Source organism: Centropristis striata, chromosome 15, assembly GCF_030273125.1.
Source record: "Centropristis striata isolate RG_2023a ecotype Rhode Island chromosome 15, C.striata_1.0, whole genome shotgun sequence".
Taxonomy (NCBI): Eukaryota; Metazoa; Chordata; class Actinopteri; order Perciformes; family Serranidae; genus Centropristis; species Centropristis striata.
In genome coordinates this window covers 16,779,916-16,792,839 of record NC_081531.1, presented here as the reverse complement: position 1 = coordinate 16,792,839, position 12,924 = coordinate 16,779,916, and the positions used below count along the sequence as shown (strand labels likewise).

Genomic DNA, 12,924 nt, shown 5'->3' with positions numbered 1-12,924 from the left:
AAATTACTTTTATAAAATAATGATAAAATCTGCACTGAATTATATTCTTGTCCATCAAGTAACAATCAAAGAATACTTTAACCATCTACCAACATTGCCTTGAGCAGCTGGCACAAAACTATGACAAAATACAGTACTTCTGGGTAATATGGTTCACCACACTCACTGCTGTCATCTCTCATTATACTTACAGAGTTATTGTTGGTCAAGAGCCCGTTGTTAACGTTATCACCCCGGGGTGGAGTCTGCTCCCTCAGAGGAGCCCAACCGTCCACCTCCTCTACCTCACCATTCCTGGTCCCTGTGGCTCCATCCTGGAAAACACACAGAAAGATTAGCAGGGTTGGGTCTGATAACTGTGACTAAATGTGGTCAGTTGATTAAAAAAACTTAGATTAGTTTGGTTTGTTTTTTTTACCTGTGATGGTGCTGCTGCTTTGCTGAGCTGATCCTGCAGCAATGAAATGTGCCTCTTGGCCTCCTGGACCTCCTTCAGTAGTTTAGGCCGAGGGTTTCTGCTGTACTCCTCCTCCTTTGCCTTCAATCCAAAAGTGTAGTAGACAAACATGAACAAGGATGTTTAAAGATGTTTGGGCCATATTATGGACAAATGTGCAACTGCAATTTCCTTCATAATCACACACACAATCTCACTGCATCATACACTCACCTGCAGGTCCTGTTGCTCCTTGGTTAGCATCTTCTGCAGCAAGTCAGCCTTCTGATTGTGCATAATTTTGTTCTCATCCTATAAGATGAAATAATGAGGAGACATTGAGCAAAAATAGAAAACAGAAATACACTGAAAAAACAGCATTACATCAGAATTCCTGCAATATGCAAATGTGATTAAAAAGTACTTGAGGTCTACACAGGAAAAAAGAGAAGTTATAGTAATTAGACTGAAAGTGAAACAGAAAAAAGGGTAACATGGACTTTAATAAATAAATATAGTATATGATTAAGTAATTTGAAATATTTCTAATAAGGAACAATTTTTTTTTTACAAATTTTATTAAACCAAAATCTCAGGACTCACTGACAGACTGAATGACCTGTTGATAAGTTTAAACAGAAAAATAATAAAGAGGATAAACTTTGTTACCAGCCGTGACAGCATGAAGCTGGTATAGTTTTCACCTGGTGAGTCTGTGTGTGTGTGTGTGTGTGTGTGTGTGTGTGTGTGTGTGTGTGTGTGTGTGTGTGTGTGTGTAGACACCTACGATAGTGGTTGTTGTCAGTACTTTACAAGATGTTTATGTCTGTCTGTCTGCTTGTTTCTTCACTGCAATAGTCAAAACTGATAGTGGTCTGAGTAAGGGGGCTCTTCCTTACCCCATCAGGCAGAGAGGAGGTGATGTGCTCCTGAGGGCTGCAGTGCTCCCCACCTGACTGAGGTGAGAAAGAGGTGGGTGGGCTGACCTCTGCTCCTTCCTCCTTCTTTTCTCCCTCCTCATCCTCCTCCAGTGGGATGTGAGGAAGCCCAGGAGGCCTCCCCAGCACTGTCAAGGCTACATAGGAACCCGCTGCCAGAGAGGAGTCATGGGATAGGAATGAAAGGAAATGAAAGGAAAGTGAAGAGAAGAGAAAGAAATGCTGATACATCTATAAAAAGTATCCATTCAAGCCACCGTGAACATCTGATCAGCAAAACCAGCTGAGAGAACATTTGACCACATAAAAGGATTCAAAAGAAAAAAAATATTGCTGATATATTATGCTGTGAATCATATGCTTTGTCCAAGCCAGCTGTGCGCACAAGTAGATGGGAAAACCCCTAACCTCTCTCCCAGAATGAAATCTAATCTATTTATTTACTCAAAAAACTAAGGTCTTATTAGCTAAAGCTTGCTTTATATTAAACAACTTTTCAAATGATTTCACCCTCTCAGACAAATGTCCAATGTCAAAATAAAACCATGAGAGTTTTGCTGGAGTTGTGCAACACTTTAGTGACCTTGATCGTTTGTGGTCAGGTGGTCATAAACTCAGTCCCAGTTAGCTTAAGTTAGTCTATTCCTTGCCTTGATATAATGACAAATTGTTTGATTAAACATGTTTAATATTATCGGAATTTTTTTGTCTTGCACATAGTGAAGCTCAATAGTGTGAACATTTTGAGCTCTCTCCTGCACCAAACAGGAGGCAGCAAATCAGAAAGACATATCATGTCAACATGGAGGGAAGGCACAGGAATGTGACCAAGTGCTCTTAGACTGTGGTCCCTCTGCCTCACTCCCCGCTGCTGGGACTACTTTCCTGTGAGCTGAGGGGTAGCAGCTACAGAGATGGACCTTCCAGTGGCCTGCCTCTGCAAAATGATTGCCACAGCTACTTCATGATTACATTAAATATCATAAAGAAATGATAACAGGATTCTGCCATAGACTGTATAGAACTCTGTGGAGTTGTCTGCTCCACTGAACATACGTACATAAACAACAGCGTGCATACAGCATTTTCTCAGGCAGAGTTGGGGGATGACAACCACATAGTTAATGTTTATTATTTGCTATGCTGTGTCCTTACAAGCACTAAGCAGCAGAATAACGACACTGTTCGCTGCTATGGGATATTGTACGATGGACAGCCCACTGGCTTTACAGTGGACATGTATAATGGTCACCTGGCGACTGAATTATGTGTTTTCCTTTTCATAAAGACGAATAAATTGATGCAGAAAATGGTGTAATTAGAAGAGCATACTTACATTTGATCAGCTTCACAACCTCTATGTGGTTTGAATGTGTAACTAAGGTCCCATTAACCTGTCAGAAAAAAAAAACACTGGGTGATTTTTTTAAACAGCTGACCATGGCATATTGCTTTATTCATTTTGCTACCACAAAAACAAAACCAAAGTGGTAGTGTATGGGCCAGACGTGAAATACAGTTTTCTCTTTCAGTCTGTTTATTTGCTGCAGTGAGCTTATTTTGATGACTAAAAGTTACTGCTGTCACTTCCTGCATGTCCTTCAAAATAAACTTATTTTATTGTGTGAAGGCAATGCTAGTCCTATACATTGAAGCCTGAAGTCATGATTCGCTAATAAAAAGGAGATTTTTTGATGTTTAGGATTTTTTTCCTGGAAGTAAGAAAGAAATAGTCTTACCTTAATGATACGGTCCCCTGTCTGAACGCCAGCCCGCATTGCAGCTCCATCTACAATACAAAAGACAGACCACAGTCAGCGATGTTGCTTCTACAAATGTTGTTTGGTCAGGTCCATGGATTCATACCCTGCTGGACATTAAAAATAATGCAGGGTTAAGGCATTTCTTCATTGGATTCACTTTCAGGCCCAGAGGTTACATCCACTTCTTTTATATTTTGGTTAGGGTCAGAGCTACAGCTAGATCTAGGGCATGTATTGTGGTAATGAACGCTCAATTATAGAACGATACATGTGCAAGTGCATGTGTGTCTGTGTGTGTGTGTGTGAGAGAGAGAGAGAGAGAGAGAGAGACTTACCTTCTTTTACCAGCTGCACAAACACAGGGTTGTCTCCACTTACGGTCAGTCCGAAGCCATTTTCATCTCTCTGGATTATCACACACCGCTGGACAAGACCTGTCATTTGCACAAACACACTTTATACTTATTATTCTGTGCCATAAGATAAAACCAGTTGCAAATGATCCAACTTCATGGTATGATGTTATTGTTTGGTGCAATCTTCATCTTGTGGGAAAAATTCTCTGCAGGAAGTGACAAATCAAGAGACTGAAACAGGAGAGGGCTTTTAATAGAAGCATTTTTCTTTCTAACAAAAACTAGACTCACCAGCAATAGTTGTTTTTGTTTTTTTTACAGTGGTGTTTTTGTTTAATTTCGAATATGCCCATCATATCTACATGGGGAGTCCACCACATTGCACCACTAGCTTTCTACAATGGCCCAGAACAGACAAACCAAACACTGGCTTCAGAGAGAACCTTTTTACGGTTTGACATGAAGGCCACCGTAGTTTCTTCACCGGGCTGAGCAGAGCAATATTCAACTCAACTTCTTGCAGAGAATGCAGTTTAAAGGCACCTCCACATTGGCCTGACTGGTTGCTACTTGTGTAGGACTGAGCATTGCATCACTCAGGTCATAAATCAAATTGCCCCATAGTGCCACTAGTAGTCCAAAACTCCACAGGACTCCTTCAATTTGTTGATTTCTATTATCCCACCCTGTGTTCTGTTGTATTGACAGTTTGGGAAGGCCCATGACCACATTCATAGCTTATTGTACCCATTTGAATCTGCCAAGCCCTTGTGGTCCAGTGATAGTATGCATTTTGTGGTTTATTAGAGGAAGAGAACAAGTGGAGAAGTGTTTGTTTAATGCGCATTTATTCCATTCGACGTCGGACTCATCTCTGCCATGCTTACAGAAGATGAATGAATTGTGGCAGAGACTGGACACTTACATACTTGTCATGGCACGGTGCCAGCTATTCTTGAACATTTACAAGTTGCTAAACATTGTACATACATAGTCAACGTCATACACAGATGAAACATATATGTGTCAAGTGTAGTCAAACTGGTCAGACTGGCCACAACTTATGTGGTCAGACTGGATGGTCAGTGTATTGACAGCATATCAATATCTTACTCAAATGTACAGTAGACGCAAAGTCTGTTCCTCAAAATACACACATACCTAAATCTTAAGTGCCTGCTGTGGAGAATTACTAAGAAAGACATACTAACATCCAGTGAAACCAGTTCCTCCATTTGTCAACGTATTCATATTCCTACAATCTAACTTAACCAACACCATGTGTTGGCTGTGACATAATACACAAGTTACCCTTCTTATGGTCTAATCAGAGTTGACACTTGGCACTTGTTTTATTTCTTTATCATTTTACCAAAGAAAGTTTGTTTGTTTTTTACATTAAGATTTTTTTTTCCTTTTTTTTTTTTTTTTTAAATATCTTGATTTCTTGTATTGAATGTATTTTGAGTTCAATGTGGACACCAGGAAGAGTAGCTATGCGAATGGGAATGGCTAATGGAGGATCCTAATAAATTAAACTTAACCCAGAAATCTGCAAAGGCCAGCTCAAGAAACTCCCATCAGGGGTGTTCTTCCTGGAGCCACTGAGGAAGTTTAGTGAATCACAATCTGCCTGGTTTTCCTCTTCCTTCTCCCACTTCAAAGAATTATCTGAGAGAGTTGAGTGGATAATTGGTTGTCTTCTGGCCTCCATGAAGGAGCCTCCAGGGTGAAGAAAAGGGCAGGAAGGATTAATGTCAACCCTGAAACCCAGGCAACCACCTTTACAACTTGTTTCTGCCTACAACTTCTCTGTTCACCCCTGCACCAGCCATTGTGGTACAGACAATGGGACAATTCATATTTTAAAGTTTAAAATAAATATATGGCGAAAAAATAAATCTTGGATAGAATCTTTATTCAAGATTACAGAAGATCAGCCTAAGAAGTAGGTAGTGTGGCTGAGTGGTCTAAGGCACTGGATTTAGGCTCCAGTCTCTCAGGAGGCGTAGGTTGCCACTGCCATTTGCTACAGTAAGCCATTGTGTGAACGTCATATAAACCTCTTATTTTATTCTTCCTGTAAGTCGCTTTGGATAAAAGTGTCTGCTAAATGACTAAATGTAAATGTAATGTAATGTAATTATCATCAAAGCTAATTTTTACACACTGAACTCAAAGCTGTTAATTTAATTAGTGTTGCAACTAACAATTATTTTCATTATTGATTAATCTGCCATATATTTTCTTAATTAATCTATTATCTTATATCTAAGAGGTCCTATTGTTATGGCCGTTGACAGCTTCTCTGTTATTGTTGTGTGCATGTTACCATTGTCACAATTCTCAAAATCCATTCCTTTTATCTTAATTCATTTTTAGCACATTTCATCACTAATGCCATTGTAGGACTATTAAGTCTTGATTTGTAAAGATCAACAGATAATTGGTTCTATGATCTGACAACTGCCATTTACATTTTTAATCTTCCTTGGGCTGCATGGTATTATGTAACCATCATACTTTTAGAACTGCCATATTGTCAAATTTTCCATTTCTGCAATCCTTCTTTTGATTTTGATCGATTTTCTTTTCAGAACTAAAAGTGTGAAACCCCTAGCGAATACATATGACAATAAAGCTTTGCATTAAAAGTAGAGGGCTGAAATGAATCTGTGTGTTTATCTCTTTACCTGTGGGGTCAAACTCATGTTTGAGGGAGACAGAGGACTTCTCATTCTTGGGTTTCTTGTCTGTGGGGTCCTTGTTGAGAATGCTTGGGGTCCTAGAGAGACATATGGCAAAGTAAGGACACACACTCACCTCAAGAACCTGCAAAATCAAAGAATACCTTTAAAAACTGGAGTTAAACTATTTCAATGCACACCTGATTTTGTGTTTGAGATGTTTAAGATTAAAAGGGAGAATATAGAATATCTTGTAAACAACATACATATTCACATATATACTCCTAGTGTCGATTGTTATGTCAACAGTAATTATTATTCCAACAACCTTCTATGCCACTCATATGGCATACTATTAAAAATGTTACCATTCCAACTACAACTAGTATAGTATTCTCTAATCATGTCCACTGTCAGAGTGGGAAGATAAAGTTTGTTGATGTCTAATGTTGAATCAAATGACCTCAAGAGGCTTCATGTACTCTCTCTCTCTCTCTTGGTATTAGTTTAATATGTATATCCCTCGTGGGACCACCATATATAAATAGCAGAGGTTCCCCGGTTCTTGTCCCCCTACAGCTCCTCCTACTCGTTCTGCAAGAGGGAGTTTTGTTTGTGCTGCTGTTCCTCCCTTGGACAATGGGGGCCCTGGGCTTTTAACAATGGCTCCCACGTCAGAGCCAACTTACTATACTGTGGCTTTGTGAGACAGATTCCCGGAAACAGAGACTAGGGTTCTTGGCTAGAGTCCAGTTTCCTGAATGTGGGAGAAGGCTGGGAAAGAAAAGGAGGAGGGAGACGGGAAGGAGGAGGCGCACAAGTGTCTTGGAGGGAAGACAGAAGACTAGGGCTGAGGAAATTTCAGCTTAGCTCCCAGAGTGTGTGAACAATCCTGTCCAAACTAACCTCATGGTGCAGAGAAAAGATGACTTAACTTAAATCCTGGGATACCAGATTCAGACAGAAAAGCAACAACATGTGTAAAATGAACTGAATAGCAGAAACCGATTCAAATTTTTGAGACACAATAAAACTGTCACAATTACAGACTAGAATGTGAGTATGAGAATATTAGGGTGGTAACCTTGTCTTTTGCTCTGAGATTGGAAGGACCACTTAGGGAGCCTCCTTGCTGTGGTTGGAGGAGATTAACAGTTGATAAGACATGGCGAGACAAGGACAGATTGCATCCTGCTCAGTGGGTGGCAGCTAAGTACAGACTGGTGGATAAGAAGGAAGAATTAGCTTTCAGCTTCAGATATTTTTAGCAACATGCATGAAGCACTTATTCAAACCTGAAATGTTTAACTTCTTTGAATTTGATTCAGATGATAACTTTGATCTACTGTACCTGAAATTACTTTAGAGTGAATATAACTTACAAGAAACACAATTATTGGCCAGTTACCAGAATTGGACGATTTCCAACTTGATCAGCAATGACCAGCTGACCAGTCTCAGATACAGCCAACATCACTTACAAGATCTGTTCATTAAAAAAAATGATAATAGCAGCTTTAAAGAATCATGACCAATGTATGTACTGAGTGGGAAATTTTACAATTGAAAAATAAGCCTGTAAGAACTCTCTGGAGAGATTTTAAAATTTCCTCAGAACATTTTTGGCACTTCTTCACTGCAATTTCTTGTTACTCATCAGCCGACATAAAAAGCTATAACAATATGTAACTAGAAGGGCACTTGGAGAGCATAGTCCTCCGCAAAGGCATTGCCCTATATGGCAATGAAAGTGAAAAACAATTTGTGTATCGGTCTTGTGATTCTGATCTGCTCCAAAATTTAATGGGTTCTTTCTTGGCCCATGCTACACCCTTCCACCAAGCTTCATGAAAATAAGGCCAGAGTTTTTTCCGTTATCCTGCTGACAGATAGACAGACGCTATGCTCTGATCCATGACCGTTACCAACCGTGCAGCGATATGGCGTGCCTCTGTGGATGTCATTAAAATCGAATGCATGTTTCTGTTGTTCCGTTCAAAGGTTCAACAAGAAGTTCAACAATTCACAAGTGCAAAAAGAAAAGTGTTCCTATCCATGTGAAAACTTTACTGACACCATAATAAAGAGGAATCATTAATTTACTTAATGTATTAGTGTCACCCGGGCTGGGATACATGTCTGTTCGTTATTTGTTGAGACTTTCTTTACTTTTTAACTGCGCAGTTACCAAAGCAGGAACAAGAAAAAAACATGCTGCAATCTACTTGTGCCTCAAATGCCAAAAATACCAGACAATTCCTCTGGGGTGATAACAGCAAAGTAGTGAGCTCCAGAGGGTTAGAAACAAAAGCCCACTGAGGAAGAAGAACACAGCAGATCTTCATGTTTATTATAAAAGCAGTGAGATATAGTGAAGTACAGAATCATTAATGTCTCGATTGTAATTGATTATTCTTCTTTCTGTTCTGTTTTCTCTGATCACTTGTAATAAACTGTGTGCTCCGGCCTTATACTCGGAGTACAGCTGCAGTAGAGGGCCAATCACATGCCACTTTGATTCGAAAAAAGCTTGCAGTGATTGGCTGCAAGAAAAAACAAAAAAGTAGTCATGTTTTTCTAGATCTGGGTACAAACAGGATCAAATGCAGGTATTGTTTATCTTAAAAAGTTTGGATACTTCTTGGAACTGTGTTATTTCAGTAGATGCCTTAAAGGTATTCGTTTTTTATCGTTTGGGGGGCAACAATGAAGCTCTGTACACAGGCAACAATCTTTGCCAGTAGGATCAATTCAGCAGACTCATCCTTTAAGTAAACAATAACTTCACTGTTTTATTATTTGAGCTTTTGAGAGGGAATATTGTCATGTTTGTTCCAATTAATGAATCATTGCGCATTTGCATCTGAGATCATGCGGCTCCCACCACTGCATCACCACAAACATCCAAATGTAATACAAGCTTGTGAACTCCCAGAAATGATCTAACCAAGAAGCTTAATAACTAGGCTGTAAAACATTCAAGGCTGTTTTGCAATGTGTGTGAATCCATACACTAGCTGATTGATAAGGATCATATCACTGGTATACAGAACAGACAATACAGACAATATTGTCTCAGACCAAATTAAATATTGGTTAGCTCCTTAGGCTCATAAGCTCATTATTATATTGATCAATTGACAACATATAGTTTAAATACTGAAGGCTATATCCCGTTGGAGCAACTTCTTTTGACTTATATTGGTACTGTAGTATAGTAGTGTAGTATAGTACTGAACATTCATTATCCAGCACTACACAGATATGAACTGTATTGATCCAAAGGTAAGTGGTAGGGAAAGCCTCACTACAAACTCCTCAGACACAGTTTAAAGTCTGAATTATTCACCAGTAAATAGGTGGTTTTGGAAATATAGGATTTAATTGTATTTAATCACAAACTCGTAAAGTGACCTGTTGCTTACATTAGAATTATTGCTAAAAAAAAGGATGAACAAAAAGGGTACATGAGAAACAAACATTCAAATGCTTTGGGTATATAAATGTTGCCGCTTACCATTTAATTTCAAACACTGTACTTGGGAGGAGCATGCAAATGCTGTGGTGCATTAAATTGTTTCGTTTTAACCCAAATAATTCATCTGAAGATGGAAAATGAGCCTGTCACATTGTGTTTAAATGCTCAGATGTCATAGGCTTACATGTCATAACATAATCCATTGTTTTGACCTTAATGGGAGTGTTTTTACTCATTTACGCCGGTGCACTTCTCCTGTGAACATTTTGAGTGGCGATGAAGATTAAAACAAATGTCAGGCTGCAACATCAAACAACCGAACAACATACTTAGTAGGATTTACGCTCTCCATGGGCAATAATGTTGTTGTTAATAAGGAAATAAGATAAACGAAGGCTTCAATTATTCTGCAGAGAAAACTTCTAATAAACAAAAAGCGACTGTGAGTGTTATATTGTACTGTACATGGTTGGTAGCCATCTTGCACTGATGTATCGCCAGCAGCAGTGTCAGTCAGGAAGGGCCAGTGGTCTGGTGGGCCTGACAGACATTGTTTAACAGTGATGTCACCACTTCCCGTCAGAGCCCGGGTAGGGCGGAGAGGGTAGAGAGGGGGAGTTCGGCGGCGGGAAAACACACAGGTCAGCAAAACTGTGTAACAAAGAGCAAAAGAACTGGTCCACGGCCTGCTGGCATTCAGGTTGATCACACACCCTCAATATAAGCATCACCCTTACACTTGGCTAAAGTCTGTTTAATTAATTAAATAAACAAATGAAGGAGCCTGTCAGCTTTAGTCATATTTACAGTGAAGCGGACAGATGAAAGAAACGTGTCTCATCTCAACAAGTGGAGAAGGGCCAGTTCTCTATTCATTCATTTGATCCACTTAATCTCATTAAATTTGATATCTTAATGTGATAGAATGTATTTTGCAATTTCGCAAAAGCAGCAAATGCCACACAATCTATCTAACCAGATGGTCGGAAGCACCTGGACCCATGGGCTTCATGTGCACACATGCTGCCCTACACTCCATGTGACATATAGAAGGCGAACAGGAGTAGAGGAAGTTTGTTTTTACAGTTTTTAGTTATTTAGGACAAAAGATAATTTCAGTTTCACCTTTACAAGAAAATAGGAAATATACATTGATTTGCATAGATAATACCTTACCTAACAAATAAAAAAAATATTCTTTGATTTGACAAAGACAAGGGAAAATATATATTGTAAAACATTTTTGAACCTAGTATCTTTTTTTTAAAGATATTTTTTGGCCATTTTTGGGCTTTATTGAAAGAGACAGAGTGAAGGGGGAGACAGAGGGGAAGACATGCGGGAAAGGGCTCCGAGCCGGATTCGAACCCGGGCCGCCCACTCACCGCCACCGGGAACGCCCTGAACCTAGTATCTTGATGCAATCATTCAGCCCTCCTCATTTCTCGACAAGAACGCCATGGGCCAAATCTACTTGCATTTGTGTCTGCATGTATTTACTGTCCTAATTCACTATGGAAGCATCTCACTACACGATCAACTCCTGGGTTGATCCTGTACCTGACCTCTGCACACCTTTTGTAAGAGCATTTTGGCAAGCGCAGACCAGAATGTACTGTGTATGTGCGGTACCGCAATGATATGACACTATTTGATCATGTGACGTCTCCTTTTTTTTACCCTCCATACTTGCCTTAAGGTCAGCCATGCTTGCTGACAAGCAGGGTTTGGCTGCACTGCAATCCACTTTAAATGATGTGGAACACTGTAATTGACTTTTGAATATCAGATCAAATACATTTGGGCATTTGGGCAAAGTCAGATGACAGTTATCATATATTTAGTCATTCAAGAAGGTTATGTCTATTGGAATGAACGGGAGATAAGAAAGCTGATAAAAACATGTCCACAGGGAAAGAAAATCAAAGAGGCTGTAAACAAACTGATGGATTAGCCAGATGACCTGAACCACTTTATCTGAAGATGCAACTCAAAGTACACTCACCTGAAATGTCATGCTAATAATCCCTAGTTGCACAAGAAATAATGTGATCACACAACTACAAAAAGAGGGAGTATCTATAAATCTATGATGGATAATAGACACTTTTTTTATTTATTTTACTGACTGCTTTTAACCTGGTTTGTTGCCCTATTGGACCCATTTTATCAATGTTGTGGTGTTTCGTGATCTCAGCAATTCCTTTGATAAGTACAATGTTAACAGAACTGATAAAAGCAAGGGCCAGATCTGCTAAAATAAAATCCAATGTTGTAATTAACTGTAGTTTTCCTTTAAAGGCCTAAAAGCTGACTGCTTCTATTCAGCCTTCAAGGAACTGTGCTGTGCCTAAGTTACCTCTGCTAGTAAAAGTACTGTATGCCCAACAAGCCCTACCGCATCTTTAGTTTATCCCTTGAGGCTAGTCAGACAGGAGAACATGTTCCATGCTGGGGGTTGTCACATCCTGACAGTAAAATATCACAAATGTTAGGAGAAACCTAGCAGGCTGCTCAAACTGAATTCTTCTCACTGAGAAACCCTTGAACAATATCCAAGTGGTGACCTAACCACTGCTGGAGTTGGCACAAGTGTTGCCAGGCAACTAAACCCTTTTTTTATACAACAGGCTTCAACATTGGTGGAACGTAACTTGTAAGTACTGTACTTAAAAGGAATAGTTAGGATTTTTAAAAATTAGTATGCATAAGGTATCTATACATAGTCAGTGGATTATAGTCGGCACAGCCCCAGTATGGAGAAGCAGGCGGGCGTACTGGCACAGAAGCTAAGCAATGTACTGCTCTGGACGGGGGCAGCAGCAAATTGTAATTCAGCCACTTAAAAAAAATCGAATTCACTGTGAGTGGGGTTCCATCCCTGGCCATGACCAGGCCATGGCAGTCTACATGTCAAAGAATCCTTGGGCAAGATACTGAAAGCTCTGGATGGCTGTCCCATCTGTGTGTGAGTGTGAATAGTTAAACTTGTTGATGTCCTCTTTTAGTGGTCACTATGACAAGAAAATTGCTACACAAATGAAGTCCACTTACCATTTTGTTATCATTTTAAGAAAGTCAAACAATAACACAAACAAATTCACCAAACGGGGCAGCAGCAGACCAGCAACTTCTGCAATGTTTTTGTCAAAAGAGTCTGGTGGATGGATGGATATAATGGGTAAGGCCTGTTAGCCAGCAAGGCAAAGGAGTGAAAATATTCTAAATGCAGCTTATAGTTGAACTGATATAATTTATCTACTTCT

The 12,924-nt window shown here is 39.5% G+C and overlaps 1 protein-coding gene across 2 annotated transcripts in view; it reads right to left on the bottom strand.

Annotated features, from left to right (window-relative positions):
* LOC131986403 (rho guanine nucleotide exchange factor 12-like) overlaps positions 1–12,924 on the bottom strand; it is a 34,563-nt gene that overhangs the window by 19,141 nt on the left and 2,498 nt on the right. For both annotated transcript variants that reach the window (XM_059351336.1, XM_059351337.1), the window contains exons 2-9: positions 6,187–6,278; positions 3,473–3,571; positions 3,114–3,163; positions 2,711–2,768; positions 1,336–1,526; positions 671–748; positions 419–538; positions 192–314 (exon numbers count right to left, since the gene is read on the bottom strand). In XM_059351336.1, the coding sequence (XP_059207319.1) occupies positions 192–314; positions 419–538; positions 671–748; positions 1,336–1,526; positions 2,711–2,768; positions 3,114–3,163; positions 3,473–3,571; positions 6,187–6,278 (811 nt within the window). The remainder of the gene's footprint in view (positions 1–191; positions 315–418; positions 539–670; positions 749–1,335; positions 1,527–2,710; positions 2,769–3,113; positions 3,164–3,472; positions 3,572–6,186; positions 6,279–12,924) is intronic.